This window comes from Notechis scutatus, chromosome 10 (genome assembly GCF_049901735.1).
Source record: "Notechis scutatus isolate UNSWTSFEM ecotype Mainland chromosome 10, rNotScu1.2, whole genome shotgun sequence".
NCBI classification, from domain to species: Eukaryota; Metazoa; Chordata; class Lepidosauria; order Squamata; family Elapidae; genus Notechis; species Notechis scutatus.
Genome location: NC_142018.1, coordinates 12,626,611 through 12,650,476, shown reverse-complemented (window position 1 = coordinate 12,650,476; position 23,866 = coordinate 12,626,611). Strand labels below are relative to the sequence as shown.

General features: G+C 44.1%; 1 protein-coding gene across 1 annotated transcript in view; it reads right to left on the bottom strand.

Moving 5' to 3' along the window:
- XPNPEP2 (X-prolyl aminopeptidase 2) overlaps positions 1 to 11,192 on the bottom strand; it is a 35,956-nt gene extending 24,764 nt beyond the window's left edge. Inside the window, exons 1-5 of the mRNA XM_026674728.2 lie at positions 10,832 to 11,192; positions 7,297 to 7,370; positions 5,546 to 5,656; positions 3,584 to 3,647; positions 620 to 724 (exon numbers count right to left, since the gene is read on the bottom strand). Coding sequence (XP_026530513.2) covers positions 620 to 724; positions 3,584 to 3,647; positions 5,546 to 5,656; positions 7,297 to 7,370; positions 10,832 to 10,883 — 406 coding nt within the window. The 5' untranslated portion in view covers positions 10,884 to 11,192. The remainder of the gene's footprint in view (positions 1 to 619; positions 725 to 3,583; positions 3,648 to 5,545; positions 5,657 to 7,296; positions 7,371 to 10,831) is intronic.
- Positions 11,193 to 23,866: the final 12,674 nt, after the last annotated feature.

Genomic DNA, 23,866 nt, shown 5'->3' with positions numbered 1-23,866 from the left:
AGTTTTGGTCACCATGATGTAAAAAAGATGTTGAGACTCCGGAAAGAGTGCGGAGAAGAGCAACAAAGAGGATTAGGGGACTGGAGGCTAAAACATATGAAGAACGGTTACAGGAATTGGGTATGTCTAGTCTGATGAAAAGAAGGACAAGGGGACACATGATAGCAGTGCTGCAATATCTCAGGGGTTGCCACAAAGAAGAGGAAGTCAAGCTATTCTCCAAAGCACCTGAGGGCAGGACAAGAAGCAATGGGTGGAAACTAATCAAGGAGAGAAGCAACCTAGAACTAAGGACAATTTTCCTGATAGTGAGAATAATTAACCAGTGGAACAACTTGCCTCCAAAGTTGTAAATGCTCCAACACTGGAAGTTTTTAAAGAAGAGATTGGATAACCATTTGTCTGAAGTAGTATAGGATTTCCTGCCTAAGCATGGGGTTGGACTAGAAGACCTCCAAGGTCCCTTCCAACTCTGTTATTCTGTTCAATTCATTTTAAAGTTGCCCAGCTGAGGAACATTACTTTAGGACATTGCTTACCTGGCTAAGAGATAGTTTGGCAGCACTGGAGCTGAAAAGAGAACGTGGAGCTCTAAGATAAAATTAAGACAAGGACATACCTGATTTCTGCAGCTCCCAGTTGCAGTCCATCTGACGCTCCGCCTGGATCCAGTACCGGCTGTCCGTGAAGAGAACAGCTTTTTGCAGGGTGATCACGCCAGTCCCTAAGGATGAAATGCTAAAAATCAGAGGGGCTGAGAAAACAAAATCTATTTGGAAAACAACTTATTCTTAAGTTTAGTTTTCACTGCTGTTTTCCCAGGATGTCATTTTCTGGTTGGTGATGAAGGGGCACACTGCATGAGCTTCATAGCATGTGAATCTTTATTATAAGTTAAGATCAGAGGGGATATTCAGTTCTGGAGAACTGGTAGCGGAATTTTTTTTAAAATAACGTTTTAATTGTTTTCATAGAAAACAATCATTCCATTTCAATCGTGCGTCAACTTGGGTACATATTTCAATTATTTAAACATTATATATGATATTCTTCTTATCAAATCTAACAATACATCAATGTTCCCATATATATTCCCATATACATAATAATATCACACGTTATAACTTTGCTTAAATTTCTCTAATTGCTCTATAAATACATCAAATCTTTTTTAGGTTGTTCTATTCTCTATCCATTGATAAAACATATTCCATACCCTGTAATATCCAATTTCTTCTTTTTCTTTAATTTCTAGCATCAATCTATTCATTTCTCCACATTCAAATATTTTTTCAATTATTTTTCCCTCTATCAGTATTTTATCACTCTTCCAATTTTGGGCCGGTAGCGGAAATTTTGAGTAGTTCAGAGAACCGGCAAATCCCACCTCGGACTGACCCTGCCCCCATCTCTGCCTCCCATTGAGTCCCAGGTCATTGGCTGGGTCTTCTTTGGTTGCCCTGCACAGGAGAACGGAGCTGGAAAGCAGGTTAGTGGGGTGGGGACGCCCACCAAGCCACGCCCACCAAGCCATGCCCACAGAACCAGTCGTAAAATTTTTTGAATTCCACCACTGATTAAGATGTTTAGGTCTAAACTGAGAGTAAGTATTAGTCTCCCTGAAATCCATCTCCCAAGCAAGGTGAAAATATTTTGCCAATTAATGCTACGCGTGAGGTTTTTTTAAATCTCAAGTGTGCCTTTTCTGAAATCTGCTAAGGTCAGATGACTAGAGAAAGCTGTGGAGACATTTTTAGTTTACATACATTTCTAGGTTCAGCGATTGGGCGACAGATGTGGGAAATTACACGTGGGAGGTTTATCTCTCTTTATGTTTGCTTTTTAGAAAGTGCTCAAAATGGGAATGCATCTAACACATTTAAGCATCTTGAAGCCATTAAATAGAGCCGTAGCCCTGCAGTTCTACTGGGGCAAGATTCAGTAAGAAAAAAAATGCCTTTCATTTTTATTCTTTTGCATACAGACATTTGTTCTTTTTTCTTTTTTTCTTTCTTAACCATAGTCATAATTCACCCACGGGGTGGAGTGATCTGACGTTGCATTTATCCTGGGACTGGAGATGAGCCATTGTAAGCCCAGCACAGTGGCTTTTGTATATTCCACACAGCAAAAAATATGATCTAGGTCTGTGTTTGCCAACCAGTGGGCTGGGGACCACTGGTGGTCCACAAGAAAATTTTGGTGGTCCGCAGAGAAATGTCACCCCCAAAGCAGTTAATCCAGACTGCGTGGGAACACAAGGCTGCGCCGCCCACATGGCCCGCGGGAACACAAGGCTTGCGTCGCTTGCGTTGCGAGCACCACAAGGTAGTGAGGGGAGGGGGGAAAGGGTAGAAACTTGCCCCACTCACCCCACGCATCTGGCCTCGCCACCATGCTGATTCTTTCCGCTTCTTTCTTCTTCTGCTTTTGGCTGCATGCAAGGAAAGCAGCAAAAGCCTTTCTTTCTCTCCCCCAAACTCCACCAGAAATGAGTCCTTGGGACCCTGCAAGGCCTCCTGCTCCAAGAGGCTGCGCCGGCACGACAAGCCTCACAAAGACTCATTTCTGGCAGAATTGGGGGGGAGAGAAGGAAAGACTTCTACTGCTTCTGCTGCTTTCCTTGCATGAAGCCAAAAGTCTCTCTCCCCCGCCCCACCGCCCTGAGAACAGAGCTGGAGACGGTATCCTGCGATCCCAAATAAAGAATGATCGATTGTTAGGAAAACGGGGTGGGGAATTTTCCTGCAGACTTTTTTGGGGGGATTTGCCCAGGGTTTCTGGTTGGCGGGATTTAAAATTATGAATTTGGTGGTCTCTGAGGTTCAAAAGGTTGGTGACGCCTGATCTAATTTACTCAGCCTTGCCCTGGGGTGCCACTGTACTATTTTCAAGGAAGTTACAATGGGAAAGATGTTTGGGGTGGGATGTATGGATTATACTTTATTATTTTTTGCTTAGTTCATAGTTCCTACAGGTAGTCCTCAAATTACGACCACAACTGAGCCCAAAATTTTGGTTCTAAGTGAAACTTAAGTGAATTTTGCTTCATTTTACAATCTGTCTTGCCACAGTTGTTAAGTGAATCACTGCAGTTGTGAAGCTAGTAACCCCATTGTTAAGTGGATCTGGCTCCCCCATTGTCTTGGCTTTATCAGAAGGTCGCAAAAGATGATCATGCGAACCTGGGACGTTGAGACCCCCCCCCTCTTGTTCCAGGACCGCACCGTCCGCAACCGGTGTTGGGACCCCCGCGGAAACCCCCCCGTTAAGCGGGTTTGCCCCGCTTTAAGCAAAGAGACTGGGCTTGAGACCATCATAAATAGGAGTCAATTGCCTGAATTTTGATTCACGTGATCGTGGGGATGCTGCAACGGTCGTAAGTGTGAAAAATGGCCATAAGTCACTTATTTTTTAGTGCCGTGGCAACTTCGAACCGTCTCTACATGAACTGTTGTAAGTCAAGGACTTGATCACTTGAATGGGCATTCAGAACAGCTGCTAATTTGATGCCTGACGACCTGAGGTTCAACTAAGAAATGTAGCGGGTTGAGGGTTGCTGGAGATCTGGAAGAGGACTCACCAGACGATCCTGAAAAACCCGACATCCAAGTGAGTCGCTTGTCCCGTTCTGCGATGTATTCACTCTGGAAGATGGGAAGGTTTTCAGAAACAAGAGACGGCCCCTGGCTGCCCCATGCGAACAGGATCCCAGGCCTATCTAGCCTCTTCACTTTTCAGAAAACTCGATACTCGTTTAGTAGATCCCCTAAGTAATCTTTTGTAGCTAAGACTTGGAGTGGGACAACTTCTCAGAGCCAACTCACTGTGGCCACCTCACCATGGCCAACTCTCCATGGCCAATTCACTGTGACCACCTCATCATGGCCAACTCTCCATGGCCACCTCACCATGGCCAACTCTCCATGGCTCACCTCACCATGGCCAACTCTCCACCTCCAATCATGGCCAACTCTCCATGGCCACCTCACCATGGCCAACTCTCCATGGCCAACTCTCCATGGCCAACTCTCCATGGCCTACTCTCCATGGCCAACTCTCCATGGCCACCTCATCATGGCCAACTCTCCAAGGCCAACTTTCCATGAGCAACTCATTGTGGCTACCTCACCATGGCCACCTCTCCATGACCAACTCTCCAGGAACAACTCATCACAGCCAACTCACTGTAGGACAATTCGGCACAGGATAATTTATCAATTCAATTTATGTAAAATAGATTTAAAATATTTTCATTTTTGTTATTCAGATTTCATTTCATCCCTCCTTTTGCATCCTTTCTTTAGTGTCCCAAAAGTGCTTTTCTTTTTTTTCAAGAGGCAACTGGACTTTCTGGTTTTTCTTTGAAGTCATTTCGCTTCTCATCCAAGAAGCTTCTTCAGCTCTGAGAGCAGAAGAAGTTTATGAAAGAAGCTGAAGAAGCTTCTTGGGTGAAAAGCAAAATGTCTTCAAAGAAAAACCAGAAAGTCCAGTTGCCTCTTGAAAAAAAAAAAAGCACTTTTGGGACAACCATGACCTGGATGACTAAGAGTTTCTCTAGACCTTTCTTTAATGATTCTATTCCACCATTTCTTTGATATCAGTGTAACTCTTTGTCCTGCAGTGAATGGGCCACAGAAAGTTGTTCCATGGCGAGTTGGCTGTGACGAGTTAGCTGCAGTGAATTGTCATAGACCCTTAAGACTGGGATTCTGCATGGACTCCCCAGACAGGTGGGACTGAATTATGGTAGAAGTTTGAAATTCGAGCTTATGTCAGGGCTTCCTCGACTCTTCCTGCATATTTACCACTTGAGAATGGTGAGAAGCTGGGTTCTCTAAGGAAGATCATGTCTGAAGGCTGCAGAAAGAGAACCCTGTGCTTACAAGTTGCTGACTCAGCTTTCCATCCTTTTGAGGTGGGTAAAATGAGGACCCAGATTGTTGGGGGGCAATAGGCTTACTCTGTAAACTGTTTAGAGAGGGCTGGAAAGCATGATGAAGCAGCATCTAAGTCTAATTGTTATTGCCCTTCCTTCCTTCCTTCCTTCCTTCCTTCCTTCCTTCCTTCCTTCCTTCCTTCCTTCCTTCCTTCCTTCCTTCCTTCCTTCCTTCCTTCCTTCCCTCCCCATCCCTCCTGCCTACCTGTCTACCTTCCTCCTGCCTTCTTTCTTTCTTCCTTCCCTCCCCTCCCTCCCTTTCTCCCTTCTTCCTTTCTTCTTCCCTCCCTCCCTCCCTTCCCAGGGGTTGCAGGCTAATTCTGCCTATTGCCAGCAGTTTGATCTTGACTGGCTCGAGGTTGATTCAGCCTCCCATCCTTCCGAGGTCAGTAAAACGAGGACCCAGATTGTTGGGGGCGATAGATTGACTCTGTAAACCGCTTAAAGGGGGCTGTAAAGCACTGTGAAGCGATATATAAGTCTAAGTGCTATTGCTATTGTTCATCTGGTGGTGGAAATTCAACCAGGGTTAGAATTTCCATCTCCCTGCCTCACTGCCCCATCCCTGGAGACCCGGTGGATCTGTTCCTGTCGTCTTTGACTTACCAGGTGGGCATCAGTGGTAGGCACAATATAGGCTGACAGATCGTGCGTTCTCATGTGCTCACGCAGGGCCTTCAGCCGCTCGCCAGTCACAATCGCCGTAGGTGGCAAGTACTTACAACAGAGTGAAACATGGCAGCAGAGAATTAGGAGAGGGAAGAGAGGAACAGAAGGATAAGAGAGGTCACCGTCTGTACCAGAGGTGGTATTCAGCAGGTTCTGACCAGTTCTGGAGAACTGGTAGCAGACATTTTGAATAGTTCGGAGAACCGGCAAATACCACCTCTGACTGGTCCCGCCCCCATCTATTCTCTGCCTCCCATTGAGTCCCAGCTGATCGGCTGGGTCTTCTTTGGTTTCCCTGCACAGGAGAATGGAGCTGGAAAGCAGGTCAGTGGGGTGAAGGAGGGAATGGGGATTTTGCAGTCTCCTTCCCCTGCCACACCCACCAAGCCACGCCCACCAAGCCAAACCCACATAAACATTAGTAAAAAAGTTTGAATCCCACCACGGCACAGTTATCGCTGTGTATATAACCAGCACCCAGATGATTTTGAAAAGCTCAACGGGATCAGAGTTATTTAGGGCTTGAGGGTGACAGATCTGTAGAAAATCCCCAGGGTGAGATTGAGAAGTTAGAAAAAGGATGAACCATCAAGTTCTGTTTCGTTGCCAGAAAAAATAATAATAACCTGGCTTAAGAACGTCAAGACCTGTCAAGTCCGTTGGGTAGGCAGGCCGTCTACAAATGACGGTCAATAAATAAGTGCAAACACAGGGCAGCCTTCAAGTTTAGCAGCTGAGCCACGAGTTGAGAAGAAACGGCACCTGGCTTTTTGTGAAAAGAATTCACAATTTCCAGGATGATATAGCCCAGGATGTGATAATGAAGTAGGGAGTTCAGCAGAATAATCATAATTTTTACTGGTTTTTTTTTCCATTAGAGGTTGGGGCGGGGTGTCCGCAGGGCAGGTGGGTGGGGTCAAAGAAAGGAAAATGGGGGACCCAATCGTGATCAAAGCCCCACCCTTTTCAAAAGTGCAGGGCTCCCTTCCTTCCTTCCTTCCTTCCTTCCTTCCTTCCTTCCTTCCTTCCTTCCTTCCTTCCTTCCTTCCTTCCTTCCTTCCTTCTTCCCTCCTCCTCCCTCCTTCCCTCCCTTCCCTCCTCCCTCCCTCTTTTCCCTCCCTTTCCCTCCTCCTCCCCTCCCTTCCTCTCTCCTTGTTCCTCCTCCTTTCCTTCTTCCTCCCTCCCTTTGTTCCTCCCTTCCTCCTTTTCCTCCCCCTTCTTCCTCCCTCCCTCCTTCCCTCCCTCCTTCCTCCCTCCTCCCTCCCTTCCTTCCTAGGCAGCCATAAACACAATATGAGCACAGGGCTTCAGTTGGATGGTTTTGGTTGTCATCTCCACTTTTCTGACCATCTGCCTGTGGACATTTCTGGCTTGGGGTAATTTATAGAAAACAGGCGTGTAAACTTTCTTTTACTGGTTCAGTACAACTTTTTATGACACAAACCGCGAAGAGGAAAAAACGGAGAGACATGACTGAAAACAGGGATTTGGCTCCCAAATTTCATATTGGCGTGATCCTGAAGGACTTAGGAGCCGCAACAGTGGAACTGGATTGACCCTTCTGACCAGGAAGGCTTTGCTCGGGCACCAGAAGTTGACAAGAACGTTTTTTGGGAGGGCGGTGGTGGAGAGAAACTGTTCTAACATATTAGAAGAACACACATTTGGGGCAAAGTCCAGGAACTCACCGGTGGGTTAATCATACAGTTTCTTGTGTCTTCTGATACGGAGCGTGTTTGCTTAGGATAACCTGTGATGCAGCCTAAGGTGAAAGGAAAAAAAAAACTCTCATTCAAGCAAACCTTCTTTAAATGGTCTGGGAAGTCAAACAGCCATCCACCCAAGTCATTTGCAACTATCTCTTTTTCATTGTTTCCCCTCTGTCAAAACATTGGCTGGGGAAACCACACGTCCACTTCCTCCTGCATCCCTTGTAAAATGAAAGGACTGGAATCACTTCCTGGCTGGAAAAGGCAAGTGTCCTCCAGCAAACTGTCTCCTCTTAAGGACACAACGGGGACGTGGTGGCTCAGCGGCTAAGACGCTGAGCTTGTCAATCAGAAAGGTCGGCAGTTCGGCGGTTCGAATCCCTAGCACCGCGTAACAGAATGAGCTCCCGTTACTCGTCCCAGCTTCTGCCAACCTAGCAGTTTGAAAGGGTGTAAAAAATGCAAGTAGAAAAAGAGGGACCCCTTTGGTGGGAAGGGAACAGCGCTCCGTGCGCCTTTGGCGTTTGTCATGCCAGCCACATGACCACGGAGACGTCTTTGGACAGCGCTGGCTCTTCGGCTTTGTAACGGAGATGAGCACCGCCCCCTAGAGCCAGAAACGACTAGCACGTAGGTGCCAGGGGAACCTTTACCTTTACCTTTAAGGACACAACTTTCAGGTTTTGCTGGGAACCATAAGAGACACTCACGTTCTGAGCCACCTTAATGTCATCAATGAAGTTTGAGAAGGTGCATCCTCAAGATGAGATGACTGAATCTAGCACCATTTTAATTTAGATGCCCTGGAAGGAAGCATCATCAAGGCATTGTGGGAAGTCAGTAGGGTGCTTGAATCTACCTACCCAGTATTGTTCAAAGCCTCTGGTCTGTTAAGTTCGGAAGGACGGATTTCAGAGACGAGAGACTCGGGTTCAGTAACAACAGCTCTTTATTAATAGGCTAGATCAGACTCAGGAAGGTAGCAGCCGCGGCGGCTCTTTTATAGAGCTTGCTGAGGCTTGGCGGCCAATGACATCGCTTTGAGTCTCCCACGCTTGGTTTTAACCAATCGCGGCAGACTCTTAGCGAGCCAATCATAAACACCCAGGCTGACCAATCAGGTAGCGGTTAACACTGACCAATAGGAATGCAGGGTTTCAAGCCTGCTAATATGGAACAGGTCAATGTAGGGGAAGATTTTTGTAATGAAGACACTCTAGTCTAGCCAGGGGTAGGATTCAAATTTTTTAACAAACTGGTTCTCTGGGCATGGCTAGGTGGGCATGGCCATGTGACTGGGTGGGTGTGGTTTCTTCTTCTTTTGCAGCATCCCTCCCCCCATTTTTTTGGCCTCCTGGGCCTCAGGGAAGCCTCCTGGGTGAAGTAGAAAGACAGCGAGGGGGGTCCTGGCACAGCTGATCATCAGAACAGCTGATCGTCAGGAGGGGGGAAAAAAAGAAATACTTTAAGGAGTTACTGAGCAGGGAGAATGCAGTCAGCGATGTCGGCCATGACATGATGTCAGGCTTGTGCAATAAGAACTGACTGGTCAGGGAGGAGCAGGCGGAGATAGGCAGGCTCAGCCAGGGTCATGATTTGCCAGTTCTCTGAACTGCACAGAATCATAACAACCAGTTGTATAAAACCAGTCCAAACCGGTTGAATCCCACCCTTGACTCTAGCACGGTTTCTAAAACTCAGCATCTTATAAGAGATACGGACTTCAACTCCCAGAATTCCCCAGCCAGCATTTTGCTTGATATTTCTTGTAGATCTGAAACCAGGGCATCCCCACTCATTGCTGAGCCCAAGATAGGTTCAGAAAGGAGTTAGCAATGAAGACAGCAAAAAATACAATTTTCAACCATCACTGCAAGTGATGACAACAAGGTCCTTTCTCTTGGCAATGTGGAAAGGACTTAAGACCTGGGTGTCATTCTTACTGCTGATATTTTCACCTCCAAATTTAATAGGATCCCAATTTCCCTGATGCCCTTTTAGAAACTGGAGTTCTGATCAGAACCCAACTTTGATTCCGACTGCAAGAACTGCCGCAAGAAAAGGGCTACAAACATCCAATTGAGTAAAAAAAAAGAAAGTCACACTAAAGGTACATTTTGCACATTTAATGCTTTGGTGTGTTCGAATCTATGTCACACTCTTTTGATCTGACCTTGCTTGTGACCACAACACTGGAACATCCTTTCTCCTCAGCAGGATATTGGGTCAACTGCAATCTGGAGATGAACCCATCTTAACACGGGGAAAATTTTTAGCGTAACAATAAATGAGAAAAGTTTTCAAAACAAACTGTGAATGGGTGTGCTGCTCCATGCTCAAGATATTCAGCAGTCAAGGCTGGTCATCTTATTATAGCAGTCAAGGCAAAACATTTCATGAGTGTTTCTCTCTAGTTTCCTTTCTTGGCCGTGGCAAATACCATATTAATGCATCAAAGAGTCCGCAGTTTGCTGATACGGTATTGTATCAGTACTGTAATTAGCCATTAGATCTCACCTAATGATAGGGACTGGCCCCGGCTAGAACTATATGCAAAAAAATAGCAAATGTTGGATCCCCGCCAGCTCTAATTAGTTTGGACTCTGGATTTAATATCATTAAGAGATCATTTGCATCCCTAAAATAATAGAAAATATGTAAAGTAATATGAAACTAAATGTAAAAGATGAGTATGTAATCAAAGTCATGTTTGTATGGAAATGTGAAAACCTGGAATCATTCTGTTCGCTAAAAAAAGATGTTTTTAAAATGTGGAAAACTGAAATAAAACTTAAAAAAAGAGATAATTTGCATCCCTTCACTTCAAAATAGGATCAATTAGTCCCGACAATCTCATGGGCCAGAGAGTTCTGACTGGCTGTGATTGGACTCAATACATGACATTAATATTACAGAAAAGGGAACTAAAGGTGGAGTTCTTGACTCACAATCAGGGGGCTGTGAGTTCGATCCTGGATAGAGGCTAATATTTGGAATAGACTCTCCTGCTCGAGCAGGGGGTTGGCCTAGATGACCTCCAAGGTCCCTTCCAACTTGTTATCATTCTACTTTTCCATGCCTTTCTACTTTGTCCTTTGGAGCAGGGGTCTCCAACCTTAGCAACCTTTAAGACTTGTGGACTTCAACTTCCTGGGAGTTGAAGTCCACAAGTCTTAAAGTTGCCAAGGTTGGAGACCCTTGCTTTGGCGTGTACCTAAACAAGACTTTTCCCACGGTCCCTAGATCAGGAGGTCCTACAGAACTAAGAAAAGGAAATGAAAGCAATGAAAAAGCATCCCATGCTATGTGCAGCTGGTGCCCAGGAAAGAAATGTCGCCGTTCGTTGCTACATGGTGAGTCAAATCAACCCAGAGAAGTCCTCTCAGTTTTGCTGTACTCACCATACCATTGAAGTCACGAGAACTAATCTGGAGAGTAACACAAAGTAATACATCGTTTCTCCTGGTTTCTCAGTTTCAGGAAAGAGTGTCCTGGCCTCAAACCCCATACATACCATGAAGGAAGAGCAAAATCCAGGCTCGTAGGATGTAAGAAATGGAGGCCATGTCCTTCCTCAGACTGGTGATGTCTCCAAGAGAACAATCTCGGGGACAGGTTAATTCATCAGCCAGGTGAGAGTCCAACCTTCCAAAGGTGGAAGTGCAGTCCAGGACAGTCCAAACAACCTTCCAGATTATCAGCCTCTCTTTCTGTTTTCTCCAATAAAGCAAATAGCAGCATGTGATAGAGAGAAATGCAAAGTCCAAATTTCAGTGTCGGAAAGCAATTTCTTTTCTTTCTTTTCTTTCTTTTCTTTCTTTCTTTCTTTCTTTCTTTCTTTCTTTCTTTCTTTCTTTCTTTCTTTCTTTCTTTCTTTCTTTCTTTCTTTCTTTCTTTCTTTCTTCTTTCTTTCTTTCTTTCTTTCTTTCTTTCTTTCTTTCTTTCTTTCTTTCTTTCTTTCTTTCTTTCCTTCCTTCCTTCCTTCCTTCCTTCCTTCCTTCCTTCCTTCCTTCCTCTTTCTTTCTTTCTTTCTTTCTTTCTTTCTTTCTTTCTTTCTTTCTTTCTTTCTTTCTTTCTTTCTTTCTTCTTTCTTTCTTTCTGGAACACCGGTGTTTTTATGCTGCTTTTTCAAAACAAAACAGGAGAAGCCAGTTCTGTTGTTTACACTTCAGTTGTCTCTGGGTTCGAGCCCAGGCTTGCCAATCTGGGGTAGGAAACCCATGAAGTCTATGAAAGTGCAGCAAGGAAAGAGCAAAAAACATCTAGGCATCATTCCGAATGTTGCAGATCAGTTCTGGGTGGTCCTAGGAGGGACTTAGAGATGATCCAGCTTTTCCTTGGCCCAGGGTGTTTATACCAGATAAGTCTTGTCTTTGGAATCAGAAGTGGGTGGAGGAACTTCAACAGTCTCTAAATGTGGCCGTTGGAGTAGAAAATGCAATGACAAGAAGCAAGAATCAAGTTGGAAGAAGTCCGTGTTTGTTTTAGGCTGGGCAACAGTCCCGGGAGTGAGGTCTTGCTTTGAGTAATATACTCCAATTGAACTCCCCCTTAAAAAAAAAAAAAAAAAGAATTGGGTTGAAAAACTTCAAAGTTTTCACTGGGAGGTGCTAAGCTCAAAGGGACAAAGCGTAAACAAGGGAACTTCACCTCCGACGCAACTGAAGGTTACCAAAAGGAAGTTTATGACAGTCAGCAACATGACATGCCTCATAAAAACAGTCAGGCCAAAAAAGGGAAGGGTTAAAACAACAACAACAACACGAAAAATAAAGGAAACGATCGATGATTTTTTTAAAAAAAACCAACAACATTGAAATGTAAATAATAGTTCAATTAGAAAAGGAAACCCAATGGTGAGTTCACAACCTCTGGATTCAGTGTTTTTAGATGTGTGTGTGTGTGTGTGTGTGTGTGTGAGAGAGAGAGAGAGAGAGAGAGAGAGAGAGAGATGATTGAATTGCATCAAGATACAAACTGTGTTAGTAAAAAGGAAACATCTGATATGTGTCAGGCTGCTAGCTTTGGTCTCTGTTCTGCTCAAAGGAAAAACTAGTTGTAGATGATGGGAAAAGTTAAAGGCCAGTGCACAAAATTAGCCTACAATTGATGTTTGGCAAATCTGTGTGAATGTTCTCAAGGAGTTGTGAACTTATAAATGCTTTGGAGGGCTCTTCCATGCTGGAGAGAACGTTTTCTCAAGTGAAGGAGAATTTTTGTAGCTCAGGGTTGAAAGGAGGGCTTCCTTGGTGCTCTTTGAGCCTGGATGTTTTCTCGCAGACGTTTCATGACCAAACTAGATAACGTGTTCAGTGCTACCGGTTCTTTTTTTAAAAAATAAAAGTAGTCATTTCCATTAATCTTATACAATATCATCTCCTATCATTATCCATTTCACTCATCTTTAAATAAATTTGCATTTCATATTTCAATTCATTAATTCAATATCAATATCATTTCATCCACACATAGGTTTTCAATTCTTTATCCCCTAATTATTTCCATTTTCAGCTTACCACCTATTTTATTTTACATTACACATCATTATTATCCTTAATTTTCTCGAAGCCAATATATAATAAACAATCTAAAAAGAGTAAAAGTAAAATGAAGTCAATATATTTAGGATCCACATGGTATTTTTCATTCCCCTACTTTAATCATAATAAAATACTCTCATTGTACATTTCTAATATCCATTAAATAATCAACTGTATATTTTAAAACGTACATATTTTAAAGTATCCCCCCCAGTAAATCACTAAAATAACTTCTTAATATGTCTCATTTTATCTTCACTTTACTTATAATCATTAATAATCATATTTTTTCTTCCTTTCCACTTTGCCAAAGTTTATCTATATATTTTAATTCATTTCCATTCCCGTTTTTAATCCTCCCAAAAAAGAGTTTGTAACAGCATAATTCATATACAATATATATATTATATATATATATTGTATACTAACTAAATAACTAACTAACTAATATATATATATATATATATATATATTATATATATATATATATATATATATATATATATATATGTTAGTTAGTTAGTGTTATGGTTATGGTTATATAGTTATATAGTTATATAGTTATATAGTTATATAGTTATATAGTTATATAGTTATATAGTTATATAGTTATATAGTTATAGAATCCTAAAATATTTCCCAGCAAGTTTTAGACTAAATATCAATATACATTCCCATGTGGTATCCCCTTATAGAATCCCTGACCCTTATCTCTAAATTTTTTGGCTTTATTATTTCTTTTAATTTTAGCCAGCTTTCCCTTTTTTAAATTTCCCCAGTCTTTCTTCTTTTTTCCTTCTGGTATTATTTTTATTCCCCTCTGCCTGTCAGCCATGTTTTCTCTCACCCTTTCCAGTTCTCTGTTTTGGAGTTTCTTCTTATATAATTCCTTCTTCTTCTTCTTAATCTTGGGAGCCTTATCTCTTTTATTTGTTGTCTCTGTTATCAATGTCTCTATTTTAATTCCTTTGGCAATAATCCTTGTTCTCCATATTCATCTGGGCTGTTGTTTCCCTCCTCCGACTCGTCATCTCTGAGCTTTCTTTGTTCTTCTGCAAGCTGCAACGCCATTACTTTACTAATCATTGTGTCCAGCAGTTTCATTCTTTCTTTTAACATACCTCTCACAGTTTGCAGCTCCGACTTAAATTCTTTGCTTATTTCTTCCATTTCTTTATTAAAGATCAAAATTTTCTATAATAGTCACTTTCTCATTCTTTTATTTTCTTGTCACAGTCAACCTCCAGCAGTCCCAAAATATTGTATTCCTTTATATTTTACTATAATCCCCTCTTTAAAAAAAATCCATGGTTTTTGTTGTATTAATAATATTTTATTCCATTTCTTCTCTCTTTCAAATATTTATGTGACCAGTAATTTTCCATAAAAACATAAAAGAGGAAAATCTTTAACCATTAGATGGTGCTCTATATCACTTTCTTTTCAAAGTTTTTTAAAATTCTCTTTTCCGTAGTATTAATGTTAACTTTTATCCATTCCAAATAAGTCCAGCATTTTATCCAATGCCTAATTAATGTCCAAGTCTATATATTAGTTCAAATTTAATCTCTGATTTCATATGATTCTATTATTTCCAGTTTTTCCTTAACCTTATATTTTCCTCTTATTCTCTGTTTGCCGCTATCATTCTTTCTGCTTTTTGGAATTTTTAAAAAAAATATTCAAAGTCTTTTATCCAATTACACGCTGCTCACCGCTTCCACTCTCCAGCACAAACTTAGGTCCCGGCAGCTTCCTGTCTTCAGGGCAGCCATTAAACTGCCGCTTCATCTTCTAGGGTAGTATACCAAGCCAGGGAGGGGAGATGCAGCCAGCTGGTGGTCTCCCTCTCTTCCCCCACCCCTACAAGGTGGATCAGATGGTTCCGGTCCCTCAGGGACCCCTCCAACAGGGCAAGCACAGATCAAATCCGCGCACGATCGCGGTCTCTGGTCCATCTTCGACGGAAATGCCACCGGAAGTCCCACTGCTACCAGTTCTGTGGGTGTGGCTTGGTAGGCATGGCAGGGGTAGGATAAAATCTCCAGTCAGAGACGGTATTGGCTGGTTTTCGAAACTATTCCAAATTTCCACTACCGGTTCTCCAGAACTGGTCAGAACCTGCTGAATGCCACCTCTGATGATGAGCCTAAGAGAGGGCTGTAAAAGCACTGTGAAGCAGTATATAAGTCTAAGTGCTATTGCAATATTCCCTTCTCCCCTCCCCATTAAGAGAATAGCACAGCCCAATGTGCAAAACAAACGATTCTTTTACTGACCTTATTAGGAGAAATAGAAAGACAGACTTACCGCCTGCTGTAAGATAAAAAGTGCCGTTAATTAAAATCACATGCAAAAGAAACAAGACTAAACAATGTATTTATTTATACAAATTAGAGGTCCTCGGACTCCACATAAAAATTCTGGGCGGCTTTTTTTTTTCGAGAGGGGAGGGTTGTTTTTCCTTTTAAATTTGTTTTTAATAGTCCTCGTATTTTTCCTTCCACCTTTGCTCTGGCCTTAGTTGTATTTCGTTTACAGTAATGTATTACTTTCCCTTTTCGTTGTTTTGCTTTGTTTGTTTGTTTGTTTGTTCTTGTTTTACTTAATTAAAACAATAAAATCAGGGAGGGGGTAAAAGACTGGGGGCCAGCTTGCAACTTTAAAGAAGCAGCAGTGATTAAGAACACAGATCATATAAATGTTGGAAGAAAACAGAGACCTCAGAGAGTACAAAATAAATTCTACGGGGGGCTCGACACCCATCCTAACCAAAATCTCAGAGGTGAAGGAAGAATTTTAGCAAATTTCTGAACATAATGCAGGGAGAGACACATGGATCTCTTCATAGAAGATGTTGTGGTTCGCTGGCAGCCAGTGCAGATGGCAGTGGAATCGGACAGTGGGAAAGAACGGGGACCAGTCTGGGAGTCTGGAGTGGACTGAGATGAGGGTCCTGCATCCGATGCAGAGATGGGGCCAGGACCACCTGGGAGTGGGGTGCTGACTCTGGAGCCACAGGAATCTGGCAGCAGCGAGGCCAAAGAACAAGGGGAGCCTGTTCCCAGTGTGTGTGTGTGTTAGCGCAGAACTGCTAGAAGGCAAGAGCTGCTAAGACAAAAGGGGTGACTCGAGAGTAAGACTGGGAGGTGATTGCCCCTCCCCTAAGGTATAAAGTAGAGAAACCTTTGCAGGAAGCAACGTCAAACCTTGAAGCTCTGTGTGGACTTTGTACTTTGTTTGGCTTGGCACTAGTTCTTGGCAGCAATTCAAAGGAGAGAAAGGTGGGTGCTTATCTCGAGGGACTGTTTGGGACTCATTACTGGCTGGGAATGAACATAATTCCCAGCATTAAAATAAAACAAGATTTATTTTGACTAAGTGTTTTAAATATGGTCTCAGGAAGCCTTGGTCAGAACAAAAGATCCAGATAGGGATCTTCTCCAGAGAAGACAAGCATCTTACATCCCAATATGGTAGATTACAGCTAGTCCTTGATTTTGGGCCACAACTGAGCCCAACATTTCTGTTGCTAAGTGAAACACTTCTTAAGTGAGTCTTGCCGCCCCATTTTTCCTATCTTTCCTGCTGCTGCCATTAAGTGAATCGTTGCAGTTGTTAAGTGAATCTGACTTTGCTGGCCAGAACATCACAAAAACATGACCTCGGGACATGGCAAAACCATCATAAATACGAGTCAGTTTCCAACTGCTTGAATTTTTGATCATGTGACCATGGGGAAGCTTGCAATGGTCATAACAGTGAAGAATGGTCATGTCGCCTTTTTCAGTTATGTAAATGGATGGATTGGTCACTAAATGAACTGTTGGAAGTCAAGGATTACCTGTATATGTGCTACCTGTCAATCCCCAGCAAGTCTAAGCATATATACTAATTTCTTTTCTTTATTACTTCATATATTTCCCCCTCCTTCCTCCATTAGGAGAATAGCACTTCAATAGCCTTTCCCAATATGCAAAACAAATTATTATTTTACTGATTAGGAGAAATAGAAAGACATGCTTACCGCCCACTGTATGATAAAAAGGGAGGTTAATGAAAACCATATGTAAAAGAAACAAGATTAAACAATGTATTTATTTATACAAATTAAAGGCCCTTGGACTCCACATAAAAATTCTGGGCAGCTAAGAGAAAAAGAGGAGAGAGCCACTAGAAAATTTCCCCTTTTATTCCATTTTGTTTTTACACTGCAACCGTCATAAATACGAGTCAGCGGCCAAGCGGCTGAATTTCGATCACGTGACCACGGGGATGCTTGTAAGCAAGTGTGGAAAAATGGACACCCTTTTTTTCAGTGCCGTTATAACTTTGAACAGTTCCTTAAATGCAGTTTTGTGAGTCGAAGATTACATGGTGATTGGTTGCAATGTTGGAAGATCTGAAGGGCCAGTTTTGGGGCCCATCATCATTGGTGGTATGCTGCCGATTCGCACCGGTTTTAGCGATCCGGTAGCGCCAGTGAGCAGTTGGCCTCACCCACCTGGCCCTGTCCTTTCCTGTCCTATATTTCCCTGTTTTTTACCTCAGCTGATTCGCACAGCTCAGTGTTTTCCTCACCAGCGCTGACGGTAAGGTAAGTTTTCAAGCTTAAAATTGCCCGTTTTAGAATGCTGCGCATGTGTGCGCCCACAGAACCAGTAGTAAAAAAGTTTGCATCCCACCACTGGAAGTAATCCTGGGTTAGTGGTGCATTTCAAAAATTGCTATCATCGGTTCGGTGAGCGTGGCATGGTCGAAGCACTTTGCGCAGGCGCAGAGGCATTTTGACTCATCTCCTGCAGTCCTTCACTCTCCTTGTTGCTTCAGCAGCTGCGCTTCAAAAACAGGACATAAAGGTTAGTATGGGAGGCCAGGCAGGCGGGTGGGCCCAACAGCAGAACATCGGAGAAAACGGGTATGGTCTCCGCTGCTCACCACCGCTACCGGCTTGGCCGAACCGGTAGAATACCACCACTGACCTGGATGAACATCCATCTATGTGTTTGCTAAGAATAAATAAGAATAAACACCACCTCGATGGCCCACACCAGAGGTGGTCTTCAGCAGGTTCTGACCATTTCTGGAGAACCGGTAGCAGAAATTTTGAGTCGTTTGGAGAACCGACAAATACCACCTCTGACTGGCCCCACCAACCCCATCTATTCTCTGCCTCCCATTGAGTCCCAGCTGATTGGCTGGGTCTTCTTTGGTTGCCCTGCACAAGAGAATGGAGCTGGAAAGCAGGTTAGTGGGGTGGGGAGGGAATGGGGATTTTGCAGTCTCCTTCCCCTGTCACGCCCACCAAGCCACGCCCACCAAGCCACACTCACAGAACCAGTTAGTACAAATTTTTGAATCCCACCACTGGCTCACACTCCCTCAATTTCGTAATTTAAGATGGATTACAGTTTTTCAGTTCTGTCTAGGGGTAGATGTTGATTTATTTGTGTATTTTAATTATGTTGTGATGGTTCTGTTTGATCATATATATATATATATATATATTTGCAGGATAGTGGGTGGCCCGTTTCTTTCTATTTACAGTGCAGCCAGTTTTCCTTTTGAATCCATTTTCAAGTCTGCACGAATGGCCTTTCTCACGGAAGCCTTTTAGTCACAATATTTCAGTGCAAAAATCATAAGAAAAGAAAAATCGAAAGAACTTTTTAAAAAATGTAAACAAAAGAGCTGCTGAGAAAAATAAAATAAAGCTGCTGGGTTCAAAGGAAGCATCTGGCAATCAATTTTATTCACCCATAAAGACAGAGTGAATTTGCTGGTATAGGAAATCCTTGACTGACCAAAATTCATTTAGCGACCGTTCAAAATTACAACGGCGCTAAAAAAAAGTGACAGGACCATTTTCCACACTTATGACCTTTGAAGCATCCCCATGGTCACATGATCAAAATTTAACTGACTCACATTTATAACGAGGTCACATGATACCCTTCTGCTCCCCTTCTTCTGACCATCAAAGTCAACGAGGATGCCTGCTTTACTTAACAACCGTGTTACTAACTGAACCGTGTTACTAACTGGGGCAAAATTTACTTTAATGAATGTCTCGTTTAGCCAGAGAAATTTTAGACTCAATTGTGGTCATAAGTCAAGGACTGAGCTGCATGTCAATGACCAGCTTAAGCTGCAGGGAATGATAGTTGGATAACGCTTTATGGGTGTGCTGATTGCTCTTCTTATCTCTTTTTCTCAAAATATATATATCTGTATCAGCAATTTCAGGAAGAAAATTAAGAGCAGAGTCCTCTCAAAGGGCAAAGATTTGAAATTGGAGTCAGCAAAGATTATTCTTCAAATTTTATACGTGGTTATAAGATTTTCTAAAAAAAACCATTTAATATTGGAAGTGACAATATTACAGGGGAACCAATTATTCTACACTACACCAAATGCTGCCCCTTTTTGGTCTATTTAAAAAGAAAAACTTCTTTAAAAAGGGGGAAAAGGCCAGGGGTAGGATTCAAATTTTTTTAATAACCAGTTCTGTGGGCGTGGCTGGTGGTCATGTTATTGGCTGGGTGTGGCCAACTCAATATTACTCACATCGAGGCACGCATCTCCTCTCCTGGCCTCTCATGACTCTGGGGATGCTGCAACAGTCGTAAGTGTGAAAAATAGTCATAAGTCACTTTTTTCAGTGCCATTGCAACTTTGAGTGGTCACTCTGCACAAGCAAAGTACCAGCAAAGGAGGGGGAAAAACCTCCAGAGAGGTTCCTGAGAGAGGAAGTCCAGTCCTGCCAAGAATGTAATAAGGGTTAATGGAGAGGCAGTTTCTGTAAGCAACACCAGAATGTTTCCTTCCTGCCTTCCTTACAGGATTAGGCCAGTAATTTCTTCTAACAACCGGTTCTCGCGAATGGGTGTGAACTGGTAGAATCCCACCCCTGGAAAAGGCATTTAAAAATGTTTTTTTAAAAAATAAAAACATTCATAACAAGTCAATGCCTAAGCTAAAAGGTTATTGGTCCAAATCAAATCCTTACATGGAAGAATCCAGGGGTGGGCATGCTAGGGGTTTTGCAGGAGTCCAGGGGAGCCCCTAGCTAAGATCCTATGCAGTTTGGAGAACCCCCAAATCCCACTCCTGGCTGGCCCTGCCCACCCTGCCCCTCCCCTCCCAGGAGTCCCCATGTGACCTGTTTTGGATGCAGGTAAGTGCAGGGTGTGTGTGGAGTCTCAAGGAAGGTGAAAAATGGGCCTCCCGGAAATTCGAAAGGCCAGAAATGGGCCCATATTCAGCTTTCAGGGAGACTTCGGAGCCAAGGGAGGCCATTTTCACCCTCCCGGAGTGTTGAGGGAAGCCTCGGGAGTCCGGGGAAGGCAAAAACACACACACATACACCGCCGTGGTGCAGGAGGCTGACTAGGCCACACCCACTCAGCCACTGGGCAGAGAACCCTTTGCTACAATTTTTGAAGCCCACCCGTTTTGGGGGCTCCCTTTGTAAGACCCCTTGAAGTCATTTGCGAGCGGCAACTGCCGTCCCGACCGAGGCCTGCTTGCTAATTTGGTTGAACTTCTTGGATTCCAAAGAGATCATTCACGGTCTTGATTTCTCCACCTCCCTGGAGAAAAGAAGCCGTCGGCGACAATTTACGTGGTTGCCTTCTCCAGACAACCAAGGCATGCCTCCGGAGTCCGGGGAGGGCAAAAACAACCCCCCCTGCCATGGTGCAGGAGGCCGACTAGGCCACGCCCACCACGCCCACGCTAACCCAGCAATGCTGCTAAAACTTTTGAAGCCGACCCCTGGAAGAATCCAGATGTTGTCAGCTGTAACTGCAGGCTAGGAAGATAAAAATGTGGGCGTGGAAGGGTCATATTAATTCCCTTATCGGCATCTGTGTTCTTAGAAAGCCTGAGTCAGCTCACACGAAGGTTATTTCCTTCCTTTTATGCTCCGGGAAGGTGATTATTCTGGGTGAGAGTAGTTGGCCCAGAATTACCCTGGTAAGTTGGGACTCAAGTGACTTGTAGACTTGGTATCAATACAGATAATCCTCAACTTATGATCACAATTGAGCCCAATATTTCTGTTGTTAAGTGAGCCATTTGTTTTGTCCCATTTTGCGTCATTTCCTGCCCCAGTTATTCAGTGAATCGCTTAATAACAGGGTTGATCAATTTGTCACCCGGTTGTTAAGTGAATATGGCTTCCCCATTGGCTTTGCTCGTCAGAAGGTCGCAAAAGGGGATCACATGACCCCAGGACACTGCAACGGTCATAAATATGAAGCAGCTACCAAGCGTCTGAATTTTGATCACGTGATTGTAGGGATGCTGTAAAGGGTAACTGTGAAAAACGTTTCTAAGTTGCTTTTTTCAGGGCTGTTGTAACTTTGAACGGTCACTAAAGGAACTGTTGTAAGTCGAGGACTACCCGTAGAGGAGAATATTTGTGTTCTGACCCAGACCCTTTTCCAATAAAACAAACACGAACCAAAGGGAACAGAAACCCTTTAATGATTCTTAGGAATCCCCAATTAAAAGGCCGCTGCAAACTAATTAACTTTGATAAGCACAGAGCCTTGCCAAAACTGTGCGAGGCTGCCAAGAATCACAGATAAGAAATATTTTACAACACAGGAGTCTTCAAATACCAACTTAAGATACTGCAATGTCCACGAGGTTGGAGTTTCAAAACGTCTTTGCTTCCTGCAAAGAACGTTCGCTTCACAGCTGGCTTTTATCTCCTTGAAGGAGGGGCCATTACCTTGCAGCCTTACTCCTGAGTCGCCCATGCTGCTGCAGCTGCTGTTTCCTGCAAGCAATCGTTTGTGCATGTGCACTTGGCACAGGCTCCTTGGGAACCTCCTCATCGCTGCTGCCAGCCCCCACAATCTTTGAAGGCAGCAGTCCACTCCCTAATGGTCCTGGCCCGTCATCTGAGTCCTTGCTCTCCTCAGCCATCTGCATCTGCTGCCGGCTAACTACAACAGTTTATAGCTCAGAACTGAATGGTGGGGTCCTTGGCGCTTCCCTTGAGCTTGGTTGTTTTCTTGCAGACATTTCATTCCTGCTAGCACCAATGATGTTACCTAGTTTGGGGAATGAAATGTCTGCAAGAAAACACCCAAGCTCTGGGAGCACCAAGGACCCCTCATTATAGGCTTGGATCTAACGCAACAGCCTGCCTGTCAACTAAAAAGCTACTCCTTTGGTCTTTTTAGCTTCTAGAAAAAGGAAGTGGGGGGAAAACAGTACATTCCTTAAGTGCCTAGATAATCACCCTGGCAGCCCAAAATTGTCAGCACGCAAGAACATTACTGGAGAGCATGATTGATGACTCTTGGCTATGGATGTGTCCCATTGGAGAATATACATCCAGGGAGTGGGGGGAAGACCAGGGTCACGGGGGAAATGAATGGTGTATTTTAGTGTTGGCTGCACCCAGCTAACGCCAACATGGCCACTTCTCATAAAACAATTTTATTTTCTCTGAGAGATGCGGCTAGAGACTTATGATTTGAATGGGGGTGGATTTGTTGGAGTCCTGACAGCGCTGAGATGAGGAAGAAGCCCACCAGAGTGGTGCAATGGCCTAGAGATGGATCTCTCGCCTCACAATCAGGAGGCTGTGAGTTTGATCCTAGGTAGAGGCTGATATTTCTCTTTCCGGCCCCACTGAGAATATATCTACTAAAAAAAAACAAAAAAAAAACCTCCACATTGGCAACAGGGAGGGCATCTGGCCAGTAAACACTTTGCTAGCTCCATTCAGTTGCCTAGACTCCATCCCGCAAGGGATTACGGGGTCATTAAAAGAGAATGATGAGGAAGAAGTCCACCCCAAGTTTGTGAGACCGGAGGATCTTCGAGGCAACCCCCCAGTCCAAGATAGCAACCATTTCACTTGCTCAACCCACAGTCCTGTGTCAAGGAAGCATCGTTACGTGTGCTGCCCACCTCTGGGAACAGCCACACTTCGGGTGCCTTCAGGGATGTGGTAACCATGAGAACAGCGCACTCAGCTCCCTATTGGCTCCCGGGCTTGGCATACTTGCTTCCAAGCTCTGGATCTGCTTGTAGAACAGCCAGAGAGAGAGGAAGGGAAGAGAAGGACCAGCTCTGCTCCTGGTCTCTTCTGGCTTTTCCATGGCCTTCTTCCAAGTTTTGAGAAGGAAGTTGGGAGGCAGGGCCAAGATGCCGCCTTGATTATGTAAGCGCCTCCAAACGCTCATCAAAGGAGAACCGACCTATCTTGCCCTGCAGGTCCGAGCCATCAACCTCTCCCTCTTGAAATCCAGCAAAGTCAGCTGCTTCCTCCCCCCCCCCCTCCGCCGCCGCCCGCCTTTCCACAGGCCGTGCCAAGGCCCTGGCACTCAGGCAGACAGCTGGTGCGCTCCCCCCCCTTCCAGGCATGGCAAGCCTTACTCAGAGGTTCTGCCTGGGATACTCTATCCTTCCCCCCCTCCTCTTTCCCTCCCTCCCCTCGAGGGAAGCTGTCATGACTTTGCTAACGTGCAGGAATGCACGGACCCCGCAGAGTAGTTTCTAACAACCACATCCTGCCGTTAGCGACACATTTGTGGCCAGAGAGAGCTTCGCTTGGTGTGGTTTTTGCCCACAGTGGCTAGAAGCTGTGCAGGGATGCTGGCCAAATATGTTTCCTTGCTCAGACCTTCCTGTTATCCTGAGATAAGAACTGCCCGCAACTTTAAGAAGGTTATTTCAGGGTCTTTCCCTTACAATCTCTCTCTCTCTCTCTCTCTCTCTCTCTCTCTCTCTCTCTCTCTCTCTCTCTCTCTCCTCTCTCCCCTGTCCCCCTCTCCCTGTCCCCCTCTCCCTGTGTCTCTGTCTCTCTGTGTCCCTGTCCCTCTCTCTCTCTTTGTCTCTCTGTGTCCCTGTCCCTGTCCCTGTCTGTCTGTCTGTCTGTCTGTCTCTCTCTCTCTCTGTCCCTCTCTCTCTATTTGTCTCTCTGTGTCCCTGTCCCTGTCTGTCTGTCTGTCCCTCTCTCTCTCTTTGTCTCTCTGTGTCCCTGT